Source organism: Phasianus colchicus, chromosome 17 (genome assembly GCF_987193195.1).
Source record: "Phasianus colchicus chromosome 17, bPhaCol1.hap1.1, whole genome shotgun sequence".
NCBI classification, from domain to species: Eukaryota; Metazoa; Chordata; class Aves; order Galliformes; family Phasianidae; genus Phasianus; species Phasianus colchicus.
Window position 1 is genome coordinate 10049700 of NC_143452.1, and position 27051 is coordinate 10076750.

Here is a 27051-nt window from a genome sequence, read left to right on the forward strand (position 1 = left end):
CCACACCTCGGGCAGGGCTTGCGTTCAGCACCCAGCAGCCAAGAGAGACCCCTGCCTACTGCCCATGCCCAGGACCCCAATGGGGTAGCAGTGACCAAGGAGCAACCTGGAGTGCTCACACCCAATCCCTGGGGCTGCAGCGAGAGAGCCCACCAGGGCTGTGGCTGGGATGCTGCGGGGCTGATTATTCACAGCTTTCCTCGCCCCGATTGGCTCCGCAGCGCTGAGCGGAGCGGGGCCCCGCCGCAGGAGGAGACTCGGTGGCCATAAAAGCTGGCGGGCGGGCTGCCGGGCGGTGAGTACGGTGAGCACCCAGCGTGGCCCATGCCCAGCTCAGCCTGACCTGAGAGCGCAGCGGGACGGGGCGAGCAGCAGGTAGGGATGGGGTGCATGGATTTGGGGTTCCTTTCCCTTTACCCGCACGCACCTTGATGCTGGGCATCACAGCTGCTCGAGGGAGTGTGACTCAGTTTGTTTCAAAACATCCCTGAGCAGCCGTGCTGGGAGCATCTCACACTTTACTCGTTGCTTTATTGCTTTATTTCAAGATTCACACGGTCGCTGCAGGTGCCCCACTCATCCCCCGGGGGTTTCACAGCATCGCTTTGCTGGGGCTTGGGGTGATGCTGATGCCATGGCTGTTTGCTCATATGGAGATAGCACAGCCCCAGAGCAAAGCTGAGCTCAGGGAGAGGGCAGAGGGAAAGGGATGGGTGATGGCACAACGCTGGTTGTGTTGTGATTTGAAAGGTCAACGTAAGGAGAGGAGAGAGCTGCTGGGAGCAGGCTCTGCTCCTCCACAAGTGTCTGTAGGATCCCAAGCTGTCTGGGAGAAACACCCGCAGCTCGGGTGTCTGCACTGCTTGGTGACATCTCTGTGTAGAAATGCTCAGAGATACAGGGGGTGATGGCTGGGAGCAAAGCCCTCCGTGGCCGTGCTGTGCTCTGTCACCTGCTGCGCACCCAGGGCTGCTCCCCATCCCTCTGTGCTGGTGCAGCCGGGGCTGTAACCCAGAGCTGTGGTGCACAGACACACCTGAGGCTGTCCTATATCTTGGCACCAAAAACCTGAACAGAAAAGGGGTAGAGAAGGAGCGGCCGTGCAGCACACACAGGACACGGGTAGGAACCAAGAGCTACCCCAGTCTCTTACAGCTCTGCTGTGATCGTGCAGACGCATTCCTCAGGATGGATGTTCCAGGCAGAGCTCACCTCAGGGTGCTCCAGGTCCCACTCCAACCCCATTTTTCTTCCTCTTCCCTTTGTCTCTCCCCTTTTTGAGCATCTCTTTTCACTTTCACATAAAGCCCTGCCTTGCCTCCCCTTTCCCTGCCCCGTTCTCTCCTCCTCCTGCAGCAGCAGGATGGCAGAGCACCTTGGGAGCATCTGTGCTGAGGTACGTTCACATCGGGTGCACGGGGCACTGCAGGGCTGCAGCTTCCAAGCACAATAGCACAGCCAGCATTTACCTTAGCAGCAGGTGAGTCCTCTCTCCTCGCTCGGTGCCACTGAGATGAGCAGGGGCTGTCAGTGCTGCACCATGTCCGTGCCCATCCTGGTGTGATGCACTCGGGCTGTTCAGCGCAGCTGAAGAATGCAGATTTCTCGACACACGATGGTGAAGATAATTCAAATTCAAATTTAATTTAGCATGAATTAATACCGTGGCATTAACATTTCTTCATCAGCGCCAATTAGAGTACATTAGCAGACAGTGCCAAAGAATACAATAGTCTCTAATATGCGTCATTAACGTGTAACTGATCCCTCTGGGTCATGCCTTCCCACCTTGGATTGAAGCAGGCGCGGAGGCAGTGGGATGCTCTTGGGTTGGCTCTTGCTCCTGGGGCTGGTGGCACTGTGGCCTCTGGGTTCTGCAGGTGCTGCTGGGGGTTCTGGTGCCCCACTCCAACCCATTGCACGGTGCATGCAGCCCTCCTGGCCTCGTGCAGGGCTCGCGGAGCCTGGAGGATGGTGGTCACAGCCGGCAGGTAGGATTAAGCCTGGGATTGGCGTTCTCCCCCTCCCCATGCAGAAGCAGCAGGTGGGATGAGGGATGCAGGGGATGCAGCATGGGGCAAGGCTGTGCTGGAGGTGGGTGACCCAATTCCCCTGTCTTTCCCTGCATCCCTTACATCCCCTTCTGCCAGCAGCTCCGTGTCTCAGCACTGTTCTTCCCCAAGGCCAAGGGGAGGGCTGATTCATCCCCACTGTGCCACACAAACGTACGATCACAATATTGCAGAGAGCTGTGATGCTGGAAGGAATGAGAGACTCTGCCTGCAAATGATACATGCCGGGCAGTGGAAGGGCTGGGATGGGGCTTTGGTCTTTGTGCATGAACCCACACAGGGTCAGTGTCCTGCAGCATCCCTTGGGTCTCTCCCCTGGGAGCAGATCCTGGAGCTGAGTCGCGTGGGTGCAGGCACAGCTCCCCAGGAGCAGGCAGAGGAGGTAGGTGCCCGCTGCAAACAGATGGGCTCTGGGCACAGACAGGTGCTGACTCCCAGCTTTGGGTTCAGATAGGTGATGCTCTCTGTACTCTCACCCTCCCCAGGCAGCGAGGCACGATGGCACAGCGGGTGCTGGCACTGGTACTCTGCCTTTCCCTGGCTGCAACAGCCTCTGCTGACTGCGTAACCCAGTGCTCCCTCTGTGCCAACCAGGCACATGGCACCGAGAGCAGCATCCAGCCCCTGGTGAGTGTTGGCCCCAACCAGCCCCCAGCATTCAGTACTGGGGTACAACAGCAAGGACAACTTGGGGATGTCACAGGGTGGTGGTGAAGGCACAAAGCTTGGCTCCTTGTGAGCTTGGCAGCATGGATCCAGGGGTTGGGACGGTGATGGATGGGGTGGTGGTACCCGGGTGCTTTGTGATGCCGGTGCTGTTATGGCCGCTGTCTTGCAGATGTGCCTGTGGCAGTGCCAGGGCTCCTCTCCGCCTGGCGCCGAGTGGGAGAGCTGCAGGAAGGCACTGGCACTCCTGGCCCCATTGGTGGCCCTGGCCGAGGGAACAGAAGGGACAGAAGCATCCCCAGCAGAGGCGGATGATGAGGCAGAGCCAGAGCAGGATCCCAGCCCTGAGGAGCTGCCGCTGGCACCAGCCAAACGCTACGGAGGCTTCATGAAGAAGCTGGCCAAGGGGAGGCTGCTGTCCCTGCTGCGCGACAACGCCCACAACAAGGGCAGCCTCAGCAAGAAGTCGGGGGGCTTCAGCCACAATCCAGGGGAGCGGGTGGCTCCTGAGAACTACCCGGGGCCGGGGGGGGGTGAGGAGCCCGAGGGCGCGGGGGCTGAGGGGCAGGAGCTGGCGGAGCTGCACAAGCGCTACGGGGGCTTCATGCGCCGCATCCGGCCCAAGCTCAAGTGGGACAATCAGAAGCGGTACGGGGGTTTCCTGCGGCGGCAGTTCAAGGTGACCACGCGCTCAGATGAGGACCCCAATGCCTACTCAGGGGAGGTCTTAGACCTATAGAGCCTGGCATGGGACAGGACCCTGTGCCACCAGCCCGACCCGCGTCATCACCCCATCCCTTTGTCTCCTGCTCCGAGCGGTTGCCACCATCCTCGCCTCATCCTCCTCAAAGGGCCATGGGCTCTGCCATCCCCAGCCCTGCAAATGCTCCAGTTCTGCCCCCTGTTATCTCTCTCTGGTTCACCTGCACAGCCTTTAGGGACCCTGTGCGTCCAGGGGATGGTATCACACCCCAGCTGCTGGCAGCACATCCACTGGGGATGCATCCCCAGCCCTGCCACAGCTGCAGATGCACGGCAGGGGCTGGAAAACATGACATATGATGGATGAGGCAACAGCTTCCAAGCCCCAGGAAGGATGAGCCTGAGCAGAGCTAAGATGCAGTCAGTGGACTGTACAGTGGCCATAGGGAGGGGTGGCAGGGCAGCAGGGGGCTGAGCATCCCCATCCCTTCCCCAGTCCACCCATTGCATTCTGCTCATCCTAGTGCCCACCTGGTCCTGCTGCCTTCCCTGATACAAGAATGCTCTCTGGTTCACCCCATCTGGGCCCCCTGCTCCCTTCACAGCCAATAAAAGGCAGATGCCAACAAAGCCATGGTGGGTGCTGAGCATCATCTTCCTCTGGGTGGATCCAGCCTCAGCATGAGGGGATCACATATCCCAAACCGGGGCCTTGGGAGTGCCCACAAATCCCATTGCTGCTGCCCTAAGGCCATGCTGTGGTTGTGAACCCAAGCACAGTGACCAAACCATTATATTCCCATGCATGCTTTGAGCACAGTATGACCAACAGCAGCAGCAGCTCTGTGCCAGCGAAGCCCAACCCATGCAGAACTTCTCCATAGCCTCACTGCCCAGGGCTGTAGGCACACTAAACTGTTGGGCGATGCATGCTCAGGGATCCAGCACTGACCACCCCAACCTCAGCATCACCTCCAGGCTGTTCTCCTCCTCCTTTTCCCCTTGCTGCAGCTCTGGGGCTGCACTGGATGAACCCCCTTCAAAAACACAACAAGAGCTGCCGGCCCCCCACCACACAGGCAGGTGACACAGTGACAGCCCCAAAAACCACCAACACACAGGACTTTCCACTTTTATTATAAAAATATCTTGCAAGCAACAAGAAAAAAAAAAAAGAAAAAGAAAAAAATCACGGTCAGTACAGGCAGTCACACAGATCCCAAAGCAATGTCAGGGCTTTCCCCACCCCACACTGATCCCATGGGTGATGGGGAGGGGTGTCCTGGGGCAGGGGACACATAGAAGATAAGTGCGTCCCCCCCCAGACTTGGCTGCAGGGAGCTGCTGGTGCCCCCAGCCCACATCCAAGCAGGGGGTGTTTGTCAGACAGAAGCTCTATGGGGTTTCCAGGGTTTTTACGGAGGCCTTTTTCTTCTTTTTGCACATCTTACCCTATAGTGCAACGTACACAGCAGTACACCCACATACAACACGTGAAACATTGGGGTTGAGCTCTAGAAATTAAGACTTACATGGCAAACATTTAGAACATGTTAAACGTTACTGAGGGGTAGGGGGCTGTGCCCGGTGAGGGAGGGCTCACTGTGGCCCCAAACACACAGGGTTGCCTGGCTGGAGGAGGCTGCGTGCTTTGTGCAAGCCCAGGGCACAGATCTCTAGGCTGTGTGGAGGAGGAGGATGTTTGGTGATGGGGCAAAGCCAACGTGGCTGCAGCTCGCCTCCTGCAGCCCCCCAGTCCTATTGGCGTCAGTGCAGGAGCCCATGGAAGAGACACTTGGAAAGAGAGGTGGACACTGACATCGTTCCTTTAAAGCCAGAGATCGTTTTCCACACAGCAGAGCCCCCAAAGGCAGTGGGAGCCCCTGGCCTGGAGGCACCATCCCAGATCCTGATGCACCGCAGTGCTCTCCAGCGACGCATCCTCAGGTTCTGTGAGCAAACCCAGTGCACAACCCAGGGGTCCCCACAGCCAAGGGTTTTGGGAGTCCCAAAGGCAAGGAGCCCTCAAGCCATCCCACAAGTCTGCAAACACAAGTCAACCCCCAGGAGCAGGCACAGTGCTGAAGGCTGCGCTCCCATCCCAGAACACCATGGCCATCGGTGCTGCTGAGAAAGCTCCTCTGTGAGCGGAGGGGGGAGGACCAGGACCCCCATGAACCCCAGCCCCGCTCACTGCCTCTGGATCTGGACGCTGGCATACTCAGAGCTGCTCTCCTCGGGGTGTGGGGTGGGCCGTCGGGGTGCCTTGCTGAGGTGCACCATGTCCAGGTCGGCGTAGGTCAGGTTGTCGCTGCTGGCGGCCGGCTGGCTGCTGCTGCTATTGCTGCCCTGGATGCAGGCGTACTCCGACTGCTGGCTCAGCTCGATGATGCGGCGGGTGCTCTTCTTCTTCTCTTTGGCAAAATTCAGGTCAGCGTAGGTCAGGTTGTTGGGATCAGACTCCTGGGTGAGACACCAAAGGGTTTTGTTTTGGAAAGTGCACAGTGAGTCCCTTTCCCACCCGTGCCAAAATGCGCCGACACCGCCTGCGCATCGCACTGCCCATGCAGCAGTGCTGGGTCCATCCCACAGCGCACAGCCACGTCACCAAATGCAAAACCACCCCACAAACTGCCTCGTTTGTGCAGTTGCTTCCAGTCCTAAAGCCAGACCTCCCTGGAAAGAGGAGGAGGAGAGAAGGCAAAGGCAGAAATGATGCTGGGAAGTACTGCAGTTCCTCCTCCCCCCTTCGGCCACAGTGTGGAGACACTGAGACACTTCGTGCACAGCCTCCACCCTCCTCTCCCACACTTGGGGGCTGCTCCCCACCTCGGTCCCCGAGGTTGGTGACACACCTGGGTGGTGGTGGCTCCGCTGCTCTTCTCCGGCTCGTGTAACCTGCAAGGGGAAACGAGGGGTCAGGTGCACCATGTACCTCTTCTCATGTGATGGAGTAGATGGGGGGGAGGTCAGATGCAAAACACAGAGATGTGCACTCACCTGGCAGACGGAGAGCTCTTACCTGACGGGGGAGAAATAGTTTAGGAAGGAAATAGTTCAGAGAACCCCCCACACCCCCAGGCACGCCAGCCCACACGCTGCATTTCTCAGAACTTGGACTTCATTTCAGCAGCTCCCCCCCCCATGCCACGCACATGGTTTCCTTATCCTTACCCTTGCTCTGCTTAGTCCGGATGAGGTAGAGAATTGCAATCACCAGCAGTGCCAGCACAGTGCACACCACTCCCACGGCCACATAGATGAGACTTTCTACAATGGGAACCGCGTGTGAGAAATGTCACTGTGGACCTGAAAGCCCCAGGGTCAGTGTGGTGACCCTGCATGCACTAAGGGGGACATCCAGCAGCATCCCCCAGTACAAAGACCTTAACCCACATTCTGGTGGGACTGTGAGCTTGTCCCGGGGGGTGACCTCCCATCCACCCTCCCCACATGCACCCTGCAGCTCTCACGCACTGCTGTCTCCGATGAAACTGCTGTCCATTTTCTCTGAGGCTGGGACAGCAACCCGCAGGATGCCCGTGCTGGAGATGGGCTCCTGGCCCTCGTGCACCACCTGGCAGGTGAAGCTGGAGCCGTTCTTCTCCTCCCCCGCCTGCACCGCCACCGTGCTGTTCTGCTCAAACAAGCCCTGGGAGGTCTCTGTTGGCTGCGTGGTGCTCCCCGCGTTCATCTCCGTGCCGTTCTCCAGCCAGGTGATGTTCACAGCTCCCGGGTAGAAGCCCTGCACACGGCAGGTGAAGTTCACCGTCTTGTTCCCCTCCACGGCGCCCGGCGGCGCAGCGACCACAGACACGCTGGGGGGAACTGGAAGAGAAGCAGCGCCTGGAGCCGGCGTCCCTGAGCCCACGGCTCAGCCCTGCCCCAGCCCCGGGGCTGTGAGCCTCACCTCGCAGGGCCTGGCCCAGTGCGTACGTCCTCCTCAGTGGGGCTGACAACGTGCTGTGCTGCACCTGGCAGGTGAGCTCTGAGCGGACGTCGTTCTTGTGCAGCGTCACCTGTACGGTGCTGGACATGTAGTAGGAGGAATTTGATGGCTCTGAGGTGATGCGGGGCAGCTCAGCCTGAACTGGAACGCTGTTCTTGAGCCACTGCACCTGGATGTCACGGGGGAAGAACCCTCTGGCACTGCAGGTGAAGGTCACCGACTGCCCCGGCACCATTCGGTGACTCGGCCCTGACACGGCCAGCTTGGAGGGTCTGGCTGTGGGAGAAGCATTGGCCCATCAGGGAGCGTCCTGCCCATCCCAGCCCCAGAGGAGAGCCCACCAGGACAGGCTGGGAATCCACTCACCGTGCACCAACACCTTCGTGCCCCCACCACTCTTAAACACCTCATCACCAGAGGTGTTTCTGCGAAACTTCACACAGTAATAGGTGCCAGCGTCCTCAAGACGAACATCCCTGATGTGGATGGTGAAGTCTGTTTCGGACCCATTGACTGCTCTCATCACACGTTGGGAGGAGCCTTTCTGATCATAAATGGTTTGATTGACGTTGCTCTGGTTCTTCAGCCAATTCACAGGGCCAACAGGACCCGATTTAGACACTGTGCAGTTCAGGGTCAGCATCTCCCCTTTGATCACCACCACCGGGCCCTGGGACTGCTGCAGCTTGAAGTCCGGGTACTTCTGGGCACCCACACCTGGGGACAAAGCAGAAGCCCTTCAGTCCCTCTCAGGAGGGCCCTGAGCCCAGCACCGGGATGGAGCTGTGAGCCCAGTGCCCTCAGTACAGATGACCCCTGTGTGCCACGCTCTGTGCAGCCAGAATACAGATATCCAAGCCCACTGCCCCCAACACATCCCACTGCGGGGAGGAAAACAAGGAATGTCACAAGGAAACAAAGGCACGCGCTGCACCACACTGAAAACCAAGCTCTCCTCTCAGACAGATGTAACACCGCTTTTTCTGCGCTCAGTCTCCCCGGTTCCAGCCCCGACCCGTGCCAGCAGCGCAAAGCTCTCAGCTGCAGCCGATGCCGTTCCCCTCGCCGCCGGCAGAGGAAAGCCGTGCCCTGGATGCACGGTGGCTGCAGCTGCAGCGCTGTGCCTCCGCCTCGTGCCCCGATGGGAGCATTGCACCTTTCCTGAGCCTCCCAGAGCCTGGGAGAAATCCCCTGCTGAGAGCTGACATGACCACGCTACGACTCTGGAGATGGCAAGCAGTGCGTGGGAGCGGTGCCACGGCTGTGCAAAGACCATTGCGTTTGAGCAGGGAGCTCCTGCTGCAGCTGCCAGCACTGGGAGCGAGCACACACATCGATGTAGGGCCATACATGCACCATGGTACAGCTGCAGCCCCGCAGCCTGTCACTGGCCCTTTGCAGAGAGGGCCACAGCTGCATCTGTCTGTCCTGGACCAGGAGGTCCCAAGGTAGATTGGTGCAGCTGTACCCCAGCACAGCCACGAGCTTTGGGCCTTGGTGCTTTCCTTTGGAGCCACAAAGCCAACGCGTGGCACTGAACCAAACCTGTGCCACAAGATAAAGGTGGAAACGCCAAATGTCCCACCTGAGCAACAGGGTGAGCTGCTGTTTTCCATCACAGCAGTGACCGTGTGGGCTTCTGCAGGTGGAGCTGACTTTTGGGGTGACACCCAAGTTTGGGGAGCAGCCCCAAAGCAGAGCCCTGGGCACAACCAGTGCACGGCACAGCCGGCTCAGCTGGTGAGCCCCTCCCGAGCTCCTCCACTGCCCGCAGGCTTTTTGCGAGAGCAGTTGAGCAACGCAGAGAGGAAGTTATAAAGCATCACTTGCCCCACACTGCACCCACATGGGGACAGGGCTGCTCTGGGCACGGTGACCCACTGCCTCCAGGAAGACCCCCAGCCCCTTTATGCATCCAGATCAGCTGCTTTGCTGACCTCTCACCGCACCCAGTCCAGCAAACAAAGCCCACAAACTAGCACGAGGTGTTGCAACACAGGAAAGGTCATGCTGCAGGAAGAGCTGGGCCCCCTCAGCACTGCACGATGAGCACTTCTCTCCCTGCTCCCAGCAACAACCCTGCAGAAAAGTGGCTTTGCAGCAGAGCAGTGTGCACCTGCAGCCCATTCCCTTGGGCACCCACAGCACCCATCACACCGCAGGAGCCCAGTGCAGCCCCACTGAGCACAGCCCGCTCCAATCCACACGTTCCCTCTGCATCCTCCCTCTCTCCATCTGTTGCGCTCCTGGCGAGGCACGCGCCGTGCCTGGAGGGGAGGAAGAACTCCAGCTTTGGGGTCTGAGGGCTTCAGAGCATTCATGGGCACCAGAGCAGGGCTGGGGCGTGGGCACTGCTCAGCCAGAAAGCACATCTCTGGTTGGAGCTGCCAGGGCTCCTGCTGGCCTCCAGCACTGGCATCTCCGTGCTGGCAGCTCTGGGGCTCCGTCATCACACGGCTCCAAACAGTCTCTCAGCTTGGAGTGAAATGCAGCTTTTGGCTATTTTTTTCTTCTTTCATGTGCTAATTTAGAGATTTTTCCCACAGATCTGCTTGCCCAGCGCTCTCTTCAGATTGCTACATTCAGGATTTGCAGGAAATCTGTTATAAACGAGCTTCAACCACAGAACACAGCATTGGCACCACGCTGGCTTAACCGGCCCCACTGCTCCTCCTGGATAACAACAACACAGCCATCCCCGCACAGCCCAGTGATCCCAAACCAGGGACACCCTGACACCCCTCTGGGAACATCTCCCAGAGCACAACCTGCTCCCAATCCCAGCACCGCCAAGCCCCCACCCCCCTGCAATGGGAACGCACAAAGGGGAAGTTGCATGAAAACCCCCTGCAAGCCGAGAAATGCAAAGTTTCAACCCAATTTCCTCCCCCTGCCCTTGCCCTGCAGCCAGCTTCCCCTTGCACCGTGCAGACCTCTCTCCTTCCTCGTTCTCACCCAGCTCATAGCATGCACCATCCCCACGAGTTTTCCATCTCGGTGACACATTTTTTTTTCGCTCTATTTCCACCTTTTGAAGTATCTGATACCGAACAGATTGCAAGAGGCTGGGGTTTAATTCAGGAGAAGGTGCCTGCATGCTTAGGGCCGGTAAAAATAGCTTTCCTTCTAAAGGCACCAAGGAAGGAGCTCTGGGATGGAGCAGGGCGTGCAGCTGGCCGTCGGTATGCGGGCACTGCGCAGCACCCCAAAATAATCCCAATGGAATTTCACCTGCACAGGGAGGCTGTGGGGAAACTAACAGGTGCTGGCTATAAAAAGAGCCTGGAAGCAGCATTTTGGAGGATAAGAGACCCCGAGATGATTACCCAGGCAGGGCAATAGTAGGGGCTATATTTGACACTGGTGACATCAGAGGATGCCTCAAATCACGTACAGCCATCATTTGCAGGCTGCACTCCCACAGCAGTAACAGAAATTCAGCTGTGTGGCCAAAGCCCCACAACCAAGCAGGTTTCCGACTTGGGGGAAGCTGCAGGAAGCCCTTCAGTGAGCAAAGCTCATGCAGAAAGTGAGCGGCCGAGATTTCGCAGAGGGCTCTTTGCCCTACAGGGAGATATCCTGCAGGATCTCCCCTTTCCCCCTTTGCTTCCTGCAGCAGCACTGCTCCTGCCAGCTCCTCTGCAGCACAGCTGGATTGTGAGGCAGGACGGTCCCTGCTAGAACCCCACATGGGAAACAAGGTTTGCACGCCTGCACCATCAGCCATACAAAGCAGTTCTCCAACCAACTGGAAACCCAGCACTCTGTGCCCCTTTGGGGGCTGGGATGGATCTTTTTGTCCCAATGGAAAAAAAGATGTTGTCCCTTTGGGGTCACACTTGGTGAAGCTCAACAGCTCCGCTTCAGCCATTATCATGGCAGGAAATCACAGCAGCTTCACTGGGGCAGTACTTGCAGCCAAAACCTCCTTTGGCTTTAAGCAGCTCGGAGCACAAAGCTCGGGGCCAACGCTCCCCAGCTGCAGGCAGGCAATTAGGAAAGCAAGCAGTGCTGTGTCAAAAGCATTTGCTTTCTGCTGGAGTTCACACTCAGCTCTGCACTGATGGAGAGCTGCAAGGGAAAAGGTCTCCAGCGGGCCTGGAGGTGCACAGCTCTGCCCAGGGTGTGCAGCTCACTGCAGGGGGAGATGTGGGGTCCGGACAGAGCTAAACAGGCACAGTGCCCACTGGGGAGGTGCATCACTTTTGCCCTACAAAGTTTGCTCTGTCCCCTAAAAAGCCACAGACAACAGCAGGCCAGAAGGAGCCCAGCTCCTTCACGCTATCACTCAAGATTAATGACACTGAAACACTCTAGAAATGAAACATCCTTGAAAGCAGCACCCAACGCAGGGCTTTGTTCCTGGTGGGCCAAGAAACTTCCTGCTCCCATAAGGGGAAGGGAAACAACGGGGTAAGCACCGAGCGTGCCTTCTCACAGCACTCTCCTGTGGGACCGATGGGGCCACAAGCCACGAGGGAGGGCAGGAGGAGCCACAGGGAACCCGAGGGGACCCGGAGTTGCCCTAAGTGAGCAGCACAAGGTGCAGCCCCACTTTGCTGGAGCTCAACTGTTGAGCAGTGAGGAGCAAGGACGAGATGGGGGGGGGGTGAAGGAGGGCAGCCACAAAAACAAGGTTTGAGTTTTAAAGAGAGCTCCCAGCCGAGCTGCCCTCCTCCCATCCGCAGCAATGCCGGGGGCGATGCGCCTCTCCCGGAGCCGGCTGGGTGCTGGCAAAGGGTTGGAAGCAACGTGCCTCTTCACGTCCCTAATTCCCGCATGTGGCTGCGGAGGGGGATGGATGAACGGCTGGGAGCAATGGAGCCGGGCCCCGCGCTGGAGGTCATCGCCTGGAAAGGTCACAGCAAAGCGCGGCGGCACCGCATCGCGGCCGGTGCGGGGTTGAGAGCGGGGAGAGGAGCGGTAGGAAGGACGGGAGAAGGGGGAATAGGGAAAAAAACACAGCAAAAACAGAGAGAGCTCCGGGCTCACCTGGGCAGGAGGGCGGGCAGAGCAGCAGCAGGCAGAGCAGCGGCCAGGCGGGGGGACGGGGCTCCATCTCCGGCTCCTCCTGGAGAACAGAGAACAGAACGGCTTCAGAGAGGAAAAAACAACAACAAAACCCAACCGAGCAGCCAGGCAGAATTGCAGATGGAGAAGGAAACGGCACTTCTCATCCCCCAGATGAGGAAGGACTGCCGTGCCCCCCCCCTCCCCCACCCCCCTCTTTTCACCCCCCGTTTCGCCGCAGCGCGGTGCGGATCGTACGGACCTGGCCGGGCCCCGAGCGGCCCCGGGGCCGTTCCGCTCCGCACCGCTCCGCACCGCCCCTCCGCAGCGCCGCCTCCGTTGCCCTGACACCGCGAGCGGCCCCGGTAGCGGCGGGGCTCCCCGCAGCCCGGCACCGCCTGGCTCTTGGCACAGTCGTGGGTGGGAGCTCCCCCCCGGGACACCGGCTGCTGCCTTCTTAAGGTGGGCCGGGTGAAAGTTTCCCCACCCTCCCCAGGAGGGATGCGGGTAAGGATGGGGCAGCTGCTGCAGTGCTCGTGAAGGGTGGGGAGCGGTGGCTGGAGCTGTTCTGATGGCTTCGGGCATCTCACAGCATTGCACGCAGCCCGGTGCTGTTACCGGGGAAAGCACAGAGGTGGTGGGGACGTGCAGTGCTCCCAGACGTGCTGGGCATTTAGTGCCATCCGAGGGAGCACGCGGTGCCAGCAGCCAAGCCAGGAAGGCCCGTGGCAGATGCACGAGTGGCTGATTTGGAGACTCCACGTGGAGTGGGCAGCTTGGCTTATCAGGGTCAGACCGAGCAAAGAGAGGAGCCTGGAGCAGGGCAGGTTGGAGAAGTCCTTATATCCCATCCCTGCACCAGTTCCTGGGCACACACACACATCCCTGGTGTGTCCCCTCACCTGGCAGGCTTAGCAGGAGCACATCCAGCATACAGGATGGGAGCTCGCAGCCCTGAGAGGTGAGAGCCTGAGGACAAGGTGACCGCCATGAGAAATGGAGCTGAGGGAGAGCGCATCCACGGGATGTACATCCCTGCTACTCCAACACAGTCCCTCCCATGGGAGACACGTCCTCTGCTATCTGTTCCTACCACAGTTCCTCCCACCCCCATGTGGGGCTTCAAGGCCAGGGACCAGCCTGGTGCCCAGCACCCCACACGGCCACACTCCCTACATCCAGGCACTGCTGGCAGCTCCCAATGCTCTGCTCACCCAGGAAGGCATATTGCCCCGCAGGCAGGAGCTGAGCAGCACCCAGCACAAGTCTCAACCCAAGGGCAGCAGCTGTAGCTGTGCTGGGACCACCACAGGCATCAGTTCCAACTCACTCTCCAGCAGCCGCCGGGGCTGTCGGCTTTATTTAGAGCTTCACATAAACAAACAGCAAAGATAGCTGAAGTGTCTTGGCACCATCAATCTATGCACTGCTCAGCCCGGGTGCGTTCTCTGCATTCTCATTCCTGGTGCCACAAGCCTCCCCCTCAGCCCTGCCAGTACAGCTACACCCTTGCATTACATCCAGCTTTAATCGACTTCACTCGCTCTGGAGGTGGGACAGCACCTGGGATGGCTGTGCTGCATCCCAGGACCCTCAGAGCAGCTCCAACCACTGCTGTTCCCAGGGAGCTCCCAAGAGCCCAACACAGCCGTTGCCTCATTTCCCCTTCCCACATCTGGCGAGCACGTGAGCCAGCAGCAGGGTTTGGATTTCAGCCTCCTGCACAGGCAGCGTGGTGATAAATCAGCTCTTTGCATAGGGAAAGGGACACAGGATCAGCTATGGTCTGGTCTGCAGCACCTTGAATCCCATGTCTGGGAGCAAAGCAAGACAAGGTTCTATTGGCGCCTCCAATCCCAGTTCTTTTGAAGCAGCAGCACAGCTCCCAATGGCCCGGCTGCCTGCAGCCTGTCTGGGCTGTTCTCCTACTCAGCACTGAAGATTCAGACAAACCCATGAGCACAGAGCACAGACAGCCCTGTGTGCAGTCAGAGCGCTCGGGAAGGAAAGTTGGAGCTTAAAAAAGCTCTGCGAGAGGAGGAACTGCAGCACAGCAGATGGTGCTTCCCGGCAAGAGCTGCTCCTGCTCAATGTTAGAGAGCATATGGGCAGTATGAGCTGCCTCCCTGCTGCCTGCAGCCCTGTGCTGGAATGTGAGGTTTGGAGAAGCCGGCCTAAGGAGCAGCCCTTGTGCTGGAGGCAAAGAAGTGGGAGCACGGTGCTTTGGAGGTGTGACACCATCACAAGTTGTTCCCTGTGTACATGAGCAGGAAGCTCTGAAACACTGGTGCTGCACCCATGGCACCTCCATGCTCCAGAGCACAACCCCTGCTCCAGGTTCACGCTGCCAGATCCCAGCTCCTGGGAGATGCTGCTGGGGCTAAGGAAGGGTTTGGGACCATTCTCAGCCCTTTTCATAGCTTTGAAGCAACAGCATCCTCAAGGTAGGTCAGGATGAGCCACGGCTGGAGCAGCAGCATCAATTTGTAGGGATGATCTTAAGCAAATCTCCATCTCTAAGCCCAACAGCAGCCTCACAGCTGTCCCCATGCAGCCAACAACCACCAACAGCACACACATGGCTCAGGTGTGCAGGGATCCACAGAAGCTCAGAGCCTCCTGGTTGTATCCTGACCCACAGCCCCAGACTGGGGGGACACATCCTGCAGAACTCCCCACCACCCCTGAGCTGTGGGTTCAGCCCTCGCAGGGCCCTCAGCTGAGAGAAAAGCACACAAATATCTCCTTAAGGAGGGATTTCCAATTACGCCGCTGATATTTAGGGCTTCCAGCACAACAAATGGAGCTTCAGCTTCATTAGGTACCATGCCAACTTAGCCCAAGACATCCAGTACAGAAGGAGCTTAAATTAGTTTATCTGATGTTAACTTCTAACAAGCAATATGCCAGCATAGAAATGGAAAGCAGTGACCTTCAGCCCACGTGCACAAAGCAGCATGCAGATCCACCCAAGTTAGTCCCCAAAGGGAGCAGACACCAATGGAAGAGCAACGCAGCCCAACAAAACCCCAATGACGAAACCAGATGCATTGTACCCACTCACTGCTTACTCTCCCTGCAGCACCTAGCTGGGAAAAGAAATAGTGTGGCACCTGGGAACCCCTTTATGCCACGTTAATGAGCTGCAGCTGCTTCGTTATGACCCCAGTGCAGCTGTGATGGCCATAGGAAAGTAGGATAGGGGCTGCTGGTTTCTTTCTGTAGAGCCAAGTGTGGCTTTGCTTAAAGCAGAGTTTGGAGGGAGGGGGCTGCTCATAGGAACTGTTTTGCTTTGTTTATGCTTTTATGGGGTGATATAGGGTTCTGCTGGGATGTTGCAGGTCTCTTCCCTGAGGCTTCACAGTGATGAGTGTGCTCACTGCTCCCTGTCACAGCAGGACAGGGCAGGAGGCAGATTCCTAATCACAGCCTGCTCCATTCTGGCACTACTGGAGTGCTCTGCCAGGGCCAGGTGGTGCTTTTGAAGTCCATAAAGAGGTATTTATGGAACAGTTATCTCTGATTGCTTCGTGTGTGGTGGGAGAGGGAGGGATGTTGGTGCTGGAAGTGATGCACTGGGTACAGTTATGGGGTTTATTTGTCCATGTCCCATGCAGAGCAGCATTGCACCACATCCATGGCTGCAGTGCACATGGGATGCTCCGGCCCTGCAGCAGCACCCTGTGAGGTGCTGGCACTGGGGTAAATCCACTGGGCTTCCTTAACACAGCCCTACGCATTTCCAAGGGGGAATTCCTACCAGGCTGTGTCACAGCAGGAAAGGTGTTCTACATCCTGCCCTGGCCTGGCAGCCTGCCCTGGGAGCTGAGGGATGCAGGGTTTGGGCTGAACTGCTGACACAGTGAGAAAAGTCAACTGCTGGGATGGGAGCTGGTGGGGACACACTGCTGTAAGCACTCGGACGGTGTAAGCTAGTGAGCAGGATCCTGCATCTGGCCCTGGAGGAGGCTTTGCTCTCCCGTTGTGGGTGCTGTGGTCCCATGATTCTAGCAGACATTTTGGATCCTGTGGTGTCAGGGGACACATGGGGACCGGGTCGCAAAGCAGCAGAAAGGCTAATCCTGCACCCCTTGGCTGCAGAGCTCAGGGATATTGTGGGTGGTGAGGCTGGCTGCACCTCTGCATACTCAGCCCCATCCTCCACTGGGAACAGCAGTGAGGGTCAGCGTGCTGCTGGGTGCTGCAGGGTTAATGGGGGCAAACCAGGCAGCCTGTGAGTCTGCAGCCCCATGGAACAGTGCTGGAGAAACCCTGGGCTCCCTCTTAGGCAGCGCCACAGCAGACAGGGTGAGGATCTGGCCAAGGGAGGAGTGATAGCACCTTGATTTTCTTCTGCTTTTTTTTTTTTGTTTCCCTATTCTCTCAGAGTTCTTTGTTGACGGCAAACTATTATCACAAAAGTGCATCCGTGGCTGCAGCAGCAGATAATGCTCAGTGTGCTCCCCGGGCTGTGGTGGCTGTACCTCATTGCTGCCTGATAAAGTGGATGGAAACAAAAATGCAGATGGAGGAGGATTGCTCACAGTGTGCTATCTCAGCCCATCGCTTCCTGCTCGTCAGAGCTCATGCTGGATGTGCTGCAGGACCCGAAGCCTGGGCATGGCAGGGATGTGTCCTGGGGGCTGGGGGAGCCACAGAAAGAATAAGGCTCTGCAACATGTGCTGTGCTCCTGGTGGCTGTGTTTCTCCGTGGGTCTGGCCCGGCACAGAACAGGGCAGCAGAGTTATGGAGAGGGATTGGAGATTGTCAAGGCCAGGCTGGATGTGGCTCTGGGCAGCCTGGTCTAATGGTTGGCAACCCTGCCCATGGCAGTGGGGTTGAAACAAGATGATCTTTGAGGTCCTTTTCAACCTTGGCCATTCCACGATTCTATGATTTAGGAGCTGTGTGTGGTGTCCTGAGACCTGCGAGCCGAGAATGAGCACCAGCAGATGTCTGCAGACAGGATGCACGTCTGTGGGGAGCCCATTCTGCGTGTGCACTGCGTGTGCGCTGCATCTGCATTGCACGTGCACATGTTTGCACATGTGTGAGTGCATGTGCACGGCACAGGGCTGTGGATGCGGGGTCCCAGCTGTGCCTGGTGCCACCAAGCCCACCCCTATAGGGGAGCAGTGCAGTGCCATGGGACACCGAGGGCACTGCTGGAGCCTGGGGCAGAGCTGTTGCCCTGCGATGTGCAGGGCATGAAGTTCAATCATGGGGAGCAAAACTCAGTGGTGTATGGCACAGATGAAACGCTCCAGCAATCATTGCACTGCAGCCCTTTAGCAGCGGCTCTGACCGCCAGCATTAATGATATCCACCCAATTAGCTGCTGTGCGCTCCGCATCGCCCGAAGGATTAACAAATAAAATCATCATCGTGGGGTGTAAGCGCTTAACACCGCTAATTAAACACCGAGCAGATCCCAACCCAAACACCCAACCCGTCCCAGCAGCGGGGTGCTGGCAGCCAATGGGGTGTGGAGTTTGGGGTGCTGCCCTGCCCAAAGCATTGACTCTCCTGCACACATCCCCGTGGCTGGGGCTCCCCTCGCTCCTGGAAGCAGGAGATGTTTATGGGGAATTTGCCTCGCTCGGGGATATGTTATTTTTACACGTTGCCATAGTGACCGCTACCATTATAAAATTAAGGCTGAACCTTGTGGAAGAAATGGATCTGTCAGATGCAATTATTTACAGACCACGCTGCTTCCCCGCCGTGTCCCCCACCCCACAGTCCGAGCCTCCATGCGGGGTCCCATCCTGCTCTATGGGGTGCGTCGCAGGGCACCCCGCTGCACTCACTGCTGGCACCACACAGCCCCTCCGTGCTGGCAGCACCACAGGCACATCCACCACGGCCAGGCTGCTCCTGCTTGCCGTGCTCTGCTGCCTCTCTAAATATTTTTTCCTTTCCTTTACACTTCTCCTAAGAGGGCACTTGTGCTGGGCTCGGGGCGCTGCCAGCGCTGGGGTTGCAGCCAAATGCAGCAGAGCTTTAAGGTCGCTCCGTGCTGTTGGAGATGGGGTTCCTGTGGCATCCTGTCCAAAACCACAGCACCCCCCCCCCGCCTCCAGCAGCTCATTTCCTACGTAAAACCCCTTTGCAGCAGTTTGTCCTCTGGAGCTGAGCCCTTTTGTGCACAGCTCTTTGGGGCAGGATGCACGCAGGGAGCTGTGCCACCTGCAGCTGACCCCACAGGAGGAGCACGGGGTGCCCCTGGTGTCACCAGGACCCCTCCCCTGCCTGCCCCATTGCCCCCATGAGTGCTGATCCCAGGCAGGGCAGCAGTGCTGGCTCTGGTGGCCGCCGTCCCCAGGCAATGTCCCATCAAACACCAAGAGCACAAAGTGAGTCTTTCTTCAGCACTGAATGTTCCTGTTCGTCCCACAGCCCTGGAAATCCTCCTGTAATCCTTGCCAGCACCGTGGCCTCAATGACATCCCCCCAGCGGAGCACCGCCAAGGCTAAATGAGCACTGAGTGTAAAGGATTTCCTTCTAAATGTGTTTGACAGCTTTCATTTTCACTCTTTGTTCCCTAACGCCTGTAGCAGGGAGGATGGAGAATGGTCAGAAGAGCCATCTCCAATCTGCCCCACAACTCCAGCGATGTCACGGAAATGGGACCAGGCAGGGCAGGGTGGTTCTCAGTACAGCTCCTCTCAGGCACCAGAGAATCCACGTGGGTGAGCAGCATCCTCCAGAGAGCTGCTTTGCTCCTCAGCTCAGAGCTCAGCTTGGGGGTCCTATGGATTTCTCCAGGCATGGCACAGACCTGAGGACCCCAAGTACCCAGCAGGGCCCCCTGTCCCCATAGTCATACAGAAGGTCCCACCGTGCCCCAGTACAGCCCCATTCCTGTGGAATGATGGTGCTTCATAATGCACTGTGTCCATGCTGAGCTTACAGGGATGGAAGAAAACATGGAGAGAGCCGAGGCCTCTCCTCATCAGGAAATTGGGGGGAAGGACAAAGCTAGCAATGAGGCTGCAGCACTGAAGTGGTTCCTATGACAACCCCAAATCCCAGCCCTGTTTATCCCCTTTAATAAAAATCCACAATAAGCATGAAACCAAGGAATAAGGTTCAATAAAGAAGACAAAATAAATCAAGAACAGCACAAAAGGTGTCACTGTCTTACTTCTGCTTTGTTCCTTGCTTTCCAATTAAAATGCTGCCCTGACAAATTGAGGGCTGTTGGGTTTTAAGTTGCTCTGTCCCCTGAGATGAGAGCACAGAACCAGGCACATCATGGAGCCTGGGGGCATCACATGAGCTCCTAGGGCTGCTCCCCATTGTTGTCCTGGCATGGCATCCCCATGGCATCACCTGGTCCCCAAAGCATGGGGGCCCAAATGGCATTGCAGGGTCCCCATGGCATTACAGCATCCCCATGGCATCACCTGGTCCCCACAGCATCATGGGGCATCATCAGGACCCAATGGCATCGTGGGGTCCCTGTGGGGTTCCCTGTGGCTTTGGATGCTCTTTATCCCATGGCCATTTTCCTGTGGGCTTTGTGGGCCACTGCAGTCTCTTGGTGGCAAGGACAGGGATGGGGTCAGAGCAGGAGCATCTTGGACAGAGGCAGCCCCAAGGCACTGCCCATCCCTGCAGGAGGCACAGCCAGCGCTGGACTCTGCTTTTCACACATTTATCCCTGTCCTCTTCCCTTCCCCCCTGCTCAGCCCTGGCTCCAGCACAGGCTCAGCTTTGTCCTGCTTCCTTGCAAGCACTGCCAGCCCCCTGCCCCCCAGGGATGAGCAGAGCCTCTCCTTGCCCTGGCACCCGGTGTGGACACCGTGGAGCCAAAGCAGAGTGACCCAGCCATGCCCCTGTCCAGCCATCCTTGTTTGCTAGCCGAGACCACACTCTTCCTCACTGCTTTTTAACCATTCCTTCCCCTCCCCTCGCTGCTGGACCATCCTTGTCCATCGCTCTCTCCCCCTGGACTAATCTCTCACTGTCACCACGCGCGTTCTGCTGGAGCCTCATGCTCCCCACTGCTTTCCCCACAGCCACTCCTCCCACGCCAGCTCCTGGCACAGCCCCTGCAGCCTCACAACCGTTTCCCAGCTCTTGGTGGAGCGGTCATCCTTGGGGGCACAGCTTGGATCCCACCACCACCCCCGTTCTCAGTTCATGGACCCCCACTGCACCCCGAGGCGCTGCCCAGCGCGCTCCTACCTTGTGTCCACGCTCGGGTGCTTGTTTGTGCTTTCACTGCCGGCACACCCCGGGCTGATGGCTTAAAGGATTTTCCTTTAATAACCACCAAATCCCTCTCCTGGGCCGTAAGCCGCAGACCTGGGCCTTTCCTAGGTGCACAGCGCTCCACCGTGCCTTGCTCCTTGCTGCTTTGCATATGCTTGCATCAAACTGGATTTCCCCCCTCCTGGCCCAGCCCAGAGCTTCAAAAGTGCTGAATGCCCTCGAATCTCATTTCCCCTTGTCTGCGAGGACTCTCCCTGGTTTCAGGCCCCCCAAGCACGGGGCTGGGCACCTTTTGCCCCGGTTGTGGCAGCCCCTGCTTCACCATCAGCTCTGTTCAGCTTCATTGCTTCCAGCTCCAAAGCTCCATCCCAGTTCCCTGTGCCACAGCTTCTCTGTGCCCTCTGCCACTGGGTAGAGGAGGACAGGCACAGGGTGCTGGGTGCTGCGTGCCTCTGAGCTGCAGGGAGAATAACCCCGAAACCGTCCCCACGACCTGTCCCCTGGTGCAGGGGATGCTGCTTCAGCCATGCAAATGAATTTCACAAGTGCCTTCCCTCCCCTTGCAACAATTTGCCCCTTGATACGATCTCTGTGTCCCCATACAGTTCCCCTGCGTGCACACATGCAGATATCTTACACTGCCCTCTTTCAGTTCTCTTTTTTTATTTCACAGAAAAGCAGATAAAATAGTTGAAAGCTGATAAGTGCATACAGCTTTCAAGGTCAGAGGCAGCTGCAATGATTTCTCTGCAGGAAAAGAGCCTATGCCACAGCTCCCTGCCTCCACCTCGCTCCGTCCTCCTCCCGTCATGTGGCCACAGGATGTGGGTTACAGAGGACTGAGAGAAGGAAGGAATGGGCTGGAGATGAGTGTGGCAGGCACCAGGGCTGCAAGACCAGGGAGCCCAGCCTGCCTCTCACCACCCATCCAGGAGGTCAGGGCAGAGCTGGGGTTCTGCTTTATTTAATCCCAGCCCTGCTTGGTGGGAGCTGCTGGGGGGCTCAGCAAGAAGCTGGCAGCAGCACGGTGTGAACAGGCACGAGGTTGTGGTGGCCACACATCTCCAGGGCCCTGCTGCAACTGCAGCATCATTCTGGCTTTGAACACAGCAGAACCAGGTGGCATGGCTGTTTGCTGGCTTTAATGAGGATGAGCTTGGTGTGGTGATGGGATGATACAAATCGTGTGTCTGTTGAGCTGGGAAAGCTCTGGTGGCCTGTGCTGGTGGAGACATTCATGAAGTCCTCCTGGAGCCAATGGCAACGCACAGCTTGCACAAGGCAGAGGTGCTCAGCTCACTGCCCTGACCCTGCACACCGTGGGGCTGCTGACTCCTGGAGAGGCTCCACCAAGCCTGAGCTGAGCCTGCCTCTGCCTGGCATGGCCACCAAGACAGGAAGGAGAGATTTGAGATCCTCGTGCCAAGCTTGGCCGTCTCCAAGCAGCTCCACTTCTTCTTTCTGGTGCTCGCAGAAAGTGTCTGCTTCCTGCCTCAGTGCTGTGGCAGGGCCAGCTCACTTAGCAGCTCCCCTGATGCTGGCATATTCAGAGCATTCAGCACCAGGGCTCCTGCTGGGCCACCGTGCTGCAGGCAGGAGCTGCAGGTCAGCATAGTGGATGTCCTTGTCCACCTCACTGCTTTGCTGTAAGAATGTAGAAAACCTTGCTAAAATCACCCCTGCATGGCAGCTTCCACACAGAGTGCATGGACAGCTGGATGCTCACCCACCACCCACCACCAGCTGCATCACTGGGGCTTTTGGGCAAAGGTGCCATACAGCACACCTGCATCAGGGCATCACTCTGCCCCATATCCACACCCTGCTCATACCTGGTGGGGCAGCTTTGGGTTCTCTGCATCCTCAACTTCACTGCTGGAGGAAAGGACAGTTGTTAGAGCAAGGATAAGGCAGCTGAGCTCCCCACCACGCCCACAGCAAAACACCACCCAGGCCCAGCAAAACAAAATGGTATTTTCCCTAAATTGCAGCTAAGTGAGGCAGCCTGCTCCCCTCACGGTGCAGAGGGAAAAGGCAGGGGTACCAACCTGGGGGTCCCAGGGTTCCTTGCACAGCATGGGAGAGGGAAGGGCAAGCAGCTGCCTGTGGTCACCTCAGCCACGTGCTGGCTCTGCTCCCCTTCCCTCTGCTTCCTGCGATACAAGCAGAAGGCGAGGATGAAGATGAGGAGGATGAAGCAGAGCACAGCAGCTGCAACCACCATGCTGGGAAAGGGAGAGGACTCTGTGGGGACACAAAGTAAAGTAGGGAGAAGGTGGTGGGCACAGTGCGGCGTGGGCCTGGCTGCGGGCAGGGCTGGGGCTGAGCCAGGACAGCCACGATGGGGTCATGCCAGGATGGAAGCCCACTCACCATACACTGACACCTCCGTGCCCCGACCATGATCAAACAACTCCTCACCCAAGCTCTTTTTGTAAAACTTCACACAGTAATAAGTGCCGGCATCCTTGGGATGGATGTCCTCAATGTAGATGGTGAAGTCTGTGTTGGACTCGTTCACTGCCCTCGTCACACGCTGTGAGGAGCCTTTCTGATCATACACAGTCTGATTGCTGTTGCCCCAGCCCTTCAGCCACTTCACAGGGCCGAGGGGACCCCATTCAGTCACTGTGCAGGTCAGGGTCAGCTTCTGCCCCACGGCCACCCACACCTTGTTCTCGGGCTGCTGCAGCTTGAAGTTCCATCCTGCCTGGGCACCTGCATGTGGGGACAGCAACAGCACAGCAGGGTCTGAGCTCAGCAAGGAGGGGACAGCTTGCTTTGTTCCTCCTTCCCAGCACAGGCAAAGCACCCACAGCTTGTTCAGCTCCTCAGTTGAGAAATAGAGCTGGGTGTGGGAGAGAAAATGGCACTCGATGGGAGTGGTGGAAGCCAGCTTCAAAATGGGCATGGGGAGAGATTTTGACTCCTGTTGTGCTGCTTATACCTGGCACTAGAGCTGCCGGGGGGGGGAAGGAGGGGAGGGGGCAGATGGGGGAAGCCAGGCAGGAAAAAGCCCTCCGCTCCCTCCAGCATGGCTGCTAAATGTCTTCAACAGGATCCCAGCTCCTGCCCCCATCCCCTCCTGCCCAAAGCCTTTGAATTGGTTTCCTCGGGGCAGTGAAGCGCAGTGCACCAGACCCCGCACATCCCTCACTCTGGGCACAGACATGAGGCCAAGTGCCACGTCCCAATGCTGGGGGAAATGGCCAAGGAGTTCTGGGATGGGAGGTGGATTGTCCAGACACCCTGCAGTCCCTCACCCCAAGCAACCCCGCACCAGCCCAGAATGCCAGGAGAGAAAAGCCTCCAACCAAAGTTTATTTTTGCAGGCATGCAGACAGCAGACTCCCAGTTGCGGCCGCGTCAACCCCTCCCAACCAGCAGCACTCAGTGGCTGGTGCCAGCTACCAGCAACAGGTACTGAGAGCCCTGACCACAGCTTCTGCTGCTGTACTGCCCTGTACTCACCCCACAGCCATGCCAGGAAGAGGCTTTGCTGCCCGATCAGAAGCCGAACCAGCAGCACAGCACGGAGCTCAGCCATCGGTGCTGCCAAAAGTTTGGGCTCTGACTCCAGAAGGAAAATGAGAAGCTGCACAGGAAATGGAGGCGAGTGGGCACATGCTGTTAACACTTTTTGTGCCTGCTCAGGGCAGCCGGTAGGACACTGAGCCAGCAGGGAGCTCTGCGGGGCTTAAACCACAAAGTGCTTCCCAGGCTGGTGCACTCTGAGCTCACCCCAACCCCTGCACAGAGCTTAGGGCTGGAGGGGCTGTGGTGGGCGCAGGGCAGGAGAGCAGCTCTGACTTTGGTCTCAGCAAGACAGCCTCAGCAGTAGGGGGATATGCAGACGCACTGCACAAGTGGCACAGCAGCCTCCCGTGCTTGAGATGCACGTCAGTTTGAAGCCAGTCTCTCTGGCTGCCCCATGTTGGTGGCTGTGGCAGTGTCACTCATTCAAGGGTGGAGTGGGACCAGATTGATGACAAGGAACGCTCATCAAAACAAGATGTCGCAAACACCATCGGCACTCACTGGGATTGCACAGGGCTGCAGAGAGGAGCTTGGTTACTGGAAAAACCAAAGCCCCTTCCTTCCCGTTTCAGCAGGAAGAAAGCCTGGGGCCCCATCACTCTGAGCCACATTGAGCCACAGCAGCAGGTATTAGAAGCACTCATCACGACTCTGGCATTGCAGGCAATGCCTCTCACCTGCCTGGTGCTTCTCCTGCTCCAGAATGCCCCAGGTGAGTGTGTGGTCCTGCACAGCTACAGCCTTTCCCAGGATGCACTCCCCATTGCTGCTGGCAGGGCAACACTTCTTCAAGCCCAAAGATATTTGGGCTTATTCTCTCCCATCTTCCAGCTTGCTTTTATCCCCAGCCAAGCACTTTTCTTTATGTGACCATGTCCAAATACCTGTTGTCTTTGTCCCACAGTGCAGCGTCAAAGTGCCAGCTGCCATGGGTGGTGAGGAATGAGGAAATCTCTCTGCCTCCTGCTCTGGGGTCTAGGAAGTCCCTGTGCTGCACCCTGGCTCTAGAGCTTCTTGCTAGCCCCAGAATTTCCTGTCACTGTCCCCAGGTGTGGGTGCCCAGAAGTACCCGGACTTCAAGCTGCAGCAGTCCCAGGGCCCAGTGGTGGTGATCAAAGGGGAGATGCTGACCCTGAACTGCACAGTGTCTGAATCGGGTCCTGTTGGCCCTGTGAATTGGCTGAAGGACCAGGGCAGCAGCAATCAAACCATTTATGATCAGAAAGGCTCCTCCCAACGTGTGATGAGAGCAGTCAATGTGTCCGAAACAGACTTCACCATCCACATCAGGGATGTTCGTCTTGAGGACGCCGGCACCTATTACTGTGTGAAGTTTCGCAGAAACACCTCTGGTGATGAGGTGTTTAAGAGTGGTGGGGGCACGAAGGTGTTGGTGCACGGTGAGTGGATTCCCAGCCTGTCCTGGTGGGCTCTCCTCTGGGGCTGGGATGGGCAGGACGCTCCCTGATGGGCCAATGCTTCTCCCACAGCCAGACCCTCCAAGCTGGCCGTGTCAGGGCCGAGTCACCGAATGGTGCCGGGGCAGTCGGTGACCTTCACCTGCAGTGCCAGAGGGTTCTTCCCCCGTGACATCCAGGTGCAGTGGCTCAAGAACAGTGTTCCAGTTCAGGCTGAGCTGCCCCGCATCACCTCAGGGCCATCAAATTCCTCCTACTACATGTCCAGCACCGTACAGGTGACGCTGCACAAGAACGACGTCCGCTCAGAGCTCACCTGCCAGGTGCAGCACAGCACGTTGTCAGCCCCACTGAGGAGGACGTACGCACTGGGCCAGGCCCTGCGAGGTGAGGCTCACAGCCCCGGGGCTGGGGCAGGGCTGAGCCGTGGGCTCAGGGACGCCGGCTCCAGGCGCTGCTTCTCTTCCAGTTCCCCCCAGCGTGTCTGTGGTCGCTGCGCCGCCGGGCGCCGTGGAGGGGAACAAGACGGTGAACTTCACCTGCCGTGTGCAGGGCTTCTACCCGGGAGCTGTGAACATCGCCTGGCTGGAGAACGGCACGGAGATGAACGCGGGGAGCACCACGCAGCCAACAGAGACCTCCCAGGGCTTGTTTGAGCAGAACAGCACGGTGGCGGTGCAGGCGGGGGAGGAGAAGAACGGCTCCAGCTTCACCTGCCGGGTGGTGCACGAGGGCCAGGAGCCCATCTCCAGCACGGGCATCCTGCGGGTTGCTGTCCCAGCCTCAGAGAAAATGGACAGCAGTTTCATCGGAGACAGCAGTGCGTGAGAGCTGCAGGGTGCATGTGGGGAGGGTGGATGGGAGGTCACCCCCCGGGACAAGCTCACAGTCCCACCAGAATGTGGGTTAAGGTCTTTGTACTGGGGGATGCTGCTGGATGTCCCCCTCTGTGCGTGCAGGGTCACCACGCTGACCCTGGGGCTTTCAGGTCCACAGTGACATTTCTCACACGCGGTTCCCATTGTAGAAAGTCCCACCTCCAGCACGGGCATCCTGCAGGTCGCTGTCCCAGCCCAGTGGCACCCAGAGGCAGCTCCACTGAACACAGCGGTGCACGAAGCTGCAGGGCGAGCTGGGCGGAGCTCGGTGCTCTGCGGGCTGCGTGCCCCAATCCCACACTGTGTCCGTACCCACACAGGTGCCATTCTCCTGTCCAGCCCCGGCTTATGGCTCGGCCTGCTGCTGGATAAGGCGCTCCTCGCCCTCGTCCTCTTCTTCTTCTTCAAGCGCTTCCTGCCCTGATGACCGCCTGCCACAGCAGCGGCTTCGCGATCGCCTCGCAGCTCCGCCCGGAGCGCCCTCGTGCTTCCCGCTGCTTCGCTGCACGAATTTTGAAGACAAAATCATCGACGCCACACAAGCTCATGCCAAAATCAATACAACGTTTTGCCGAGCTCATCCTCGCGGTTCTTTCC

The 27051-nt window shown here is 58.0% G+C and overlaps 3 protein-coding genes across 7 annotated transcripts; 2 read left to right on the forward strand and 1 right to left on the reverse strand.

The window, feature by feature from the left end:
• The first annotated feature begins 232 nt into the window (after window positions 1-232).
• Window positions 233-4141, forward strand: PDYN (prodynorphin). Its single transcript, XM_090152393.1, has 3 exons — window positions 233-375; window positions 2558-2699; window positions 2911-4141. The coding sequence occupies exons 2-3, from the start codon at window positions 2571-2573 to the stop codon at window positions 3475-3477; spliced, it is 696 nt and encodes a 231-aa protein (XP_090008519.1). The 5' UTR covers window positions 233-375; window positions 2558-2570; the 3' UTR covers window positions 3478-4141.
• Window positions 4142-4560: 419 nt separating this feature from the next.
• LOC116227979 (tyrosine-protein phosphatase non-receptor type substrate 1-like) lies at window positions 4561-24743 on the reverse strand. 5 transcript variants are annotated; one of them, XM_090152389.1, is made up of 9 exons: window positions 20595-21062; window positions 12382-12460; window positions 7756-8106; window positions 7351-7665; window positions 6918-7268; window positions 6615-6710; window positions 6441-6462; window positions 6296-6338; window positions 4561-5903 (listed from the first exon to the last, which is right to left on the reverse strand). In XM_090152389.1, exons 2-9 carry the CDS (start codon window positions 12446-12448, stop codon window positions 5631-5633), a joined length of 1518 nt encoding a protein of 505 aa, XP_090008515.1. In that variant the 5' UTR covers window positions 12449-12460; window positions 20595-21062; the 3' UTR covers window positions 4561-5630. The 5 variants fall into 5 exon arrangements, with proteins under 5 accessions (XP_090008515.1, XP_090008516.1, XP_090008513.1 ...); XM_090152390.1 differs by lacking the exon at window positions 20595-21062 and adding an exon at window positions 15464-15482; XM_090152387.1 differs by lacking the exon at window positions 20595-21062 and adding an exon at window positions 12662-12898.
• On the forward strand, window positions 24727-27046 carry LOC116227973 (tyrosine-protein phosphatase non-receptor type substrate 1-like). Its single transcript, XM_090152392.1, has 5 exons — window positions 24727-24870; window positions 25208-25558; window positions 25649-25963; window positions 26046-26396; window positions 26775-27046. Exons 1-5 carry the CDS (start codon window positions 24825-24827, stop codon window positions 26876-26878), a joined length of 1167 nt encoding a protein of 388 aa, XP_090008518.1. The 5' UTR covers window positions 24727-24824; the 3' UTR covers window positions 26879-27046.
• The last annotated feature ends 5 nt before the right edge of the window (window positions 27047-27051 follow it).

Excerpts from the sequence above, each read along its gene's own strand:
- LOC116227973 (XM_090152392.1), top strand. The coding sequence starts at position 24,825 with ATGCCTCTCACCTGCCTGGTGCTTCTCCTGCTCCAGAATGCCCCAG. Across the intron at positions 25,559-25,648 it reads CACGAAGGTGTTGGTGCACG|CCAGACCCTCCAAGCTGGCC; the intron begins GTGAGTGGATTC and ends CTTCTCCCACAG. Across the intron at positions 25,964-26,045 it reads ACTGGGCCAGGCCCTGCGAG|TTCCCCCCAGCGTGTCTGTG; the intron begins GTGAGGCTCACA and ends CTTCTCTTCCAG.
- LOC116227979 (XM_090152389.1), bottom strand. The coding sequence starts at position 12,448 with ATGGAGCCCCGTCCCCCCGCCTGGCCGCTGCTCTGCCTGCTGCTGCTC. Across the intron at positions 6,339-6,440 it reads AAGAGCTCTCCGTCTGCCAG|GTTACACGAGCCGGAGAAGA; the intron begins GTGAGTGCACAT and ends TTCCCCTTGCAG. Across the intron at positions 5,904-6,295 it reads GCGGAGCCACCACCACCCAG|GAGTCTGATCCCAACAACCT; the intron begins GTGTGTCACCAA and ends TGTCTCACCCAG.
- PDYN (XM_090152393.1), top strand. The coding sequence starts at position 2,571 with ATGGCACAGCGGGTGCTGGCACTGGTACTCTGCCTTTCCCTGGCTGCA. Across the intron at positions 2,700-2,910 it reads AGAGCAGCATCCAGCCCCTG|ATGTGCCTGTGGCAGTGCCA; the intron begins GTGAGTGTTGGC and ends GCTGTCTTGCAG.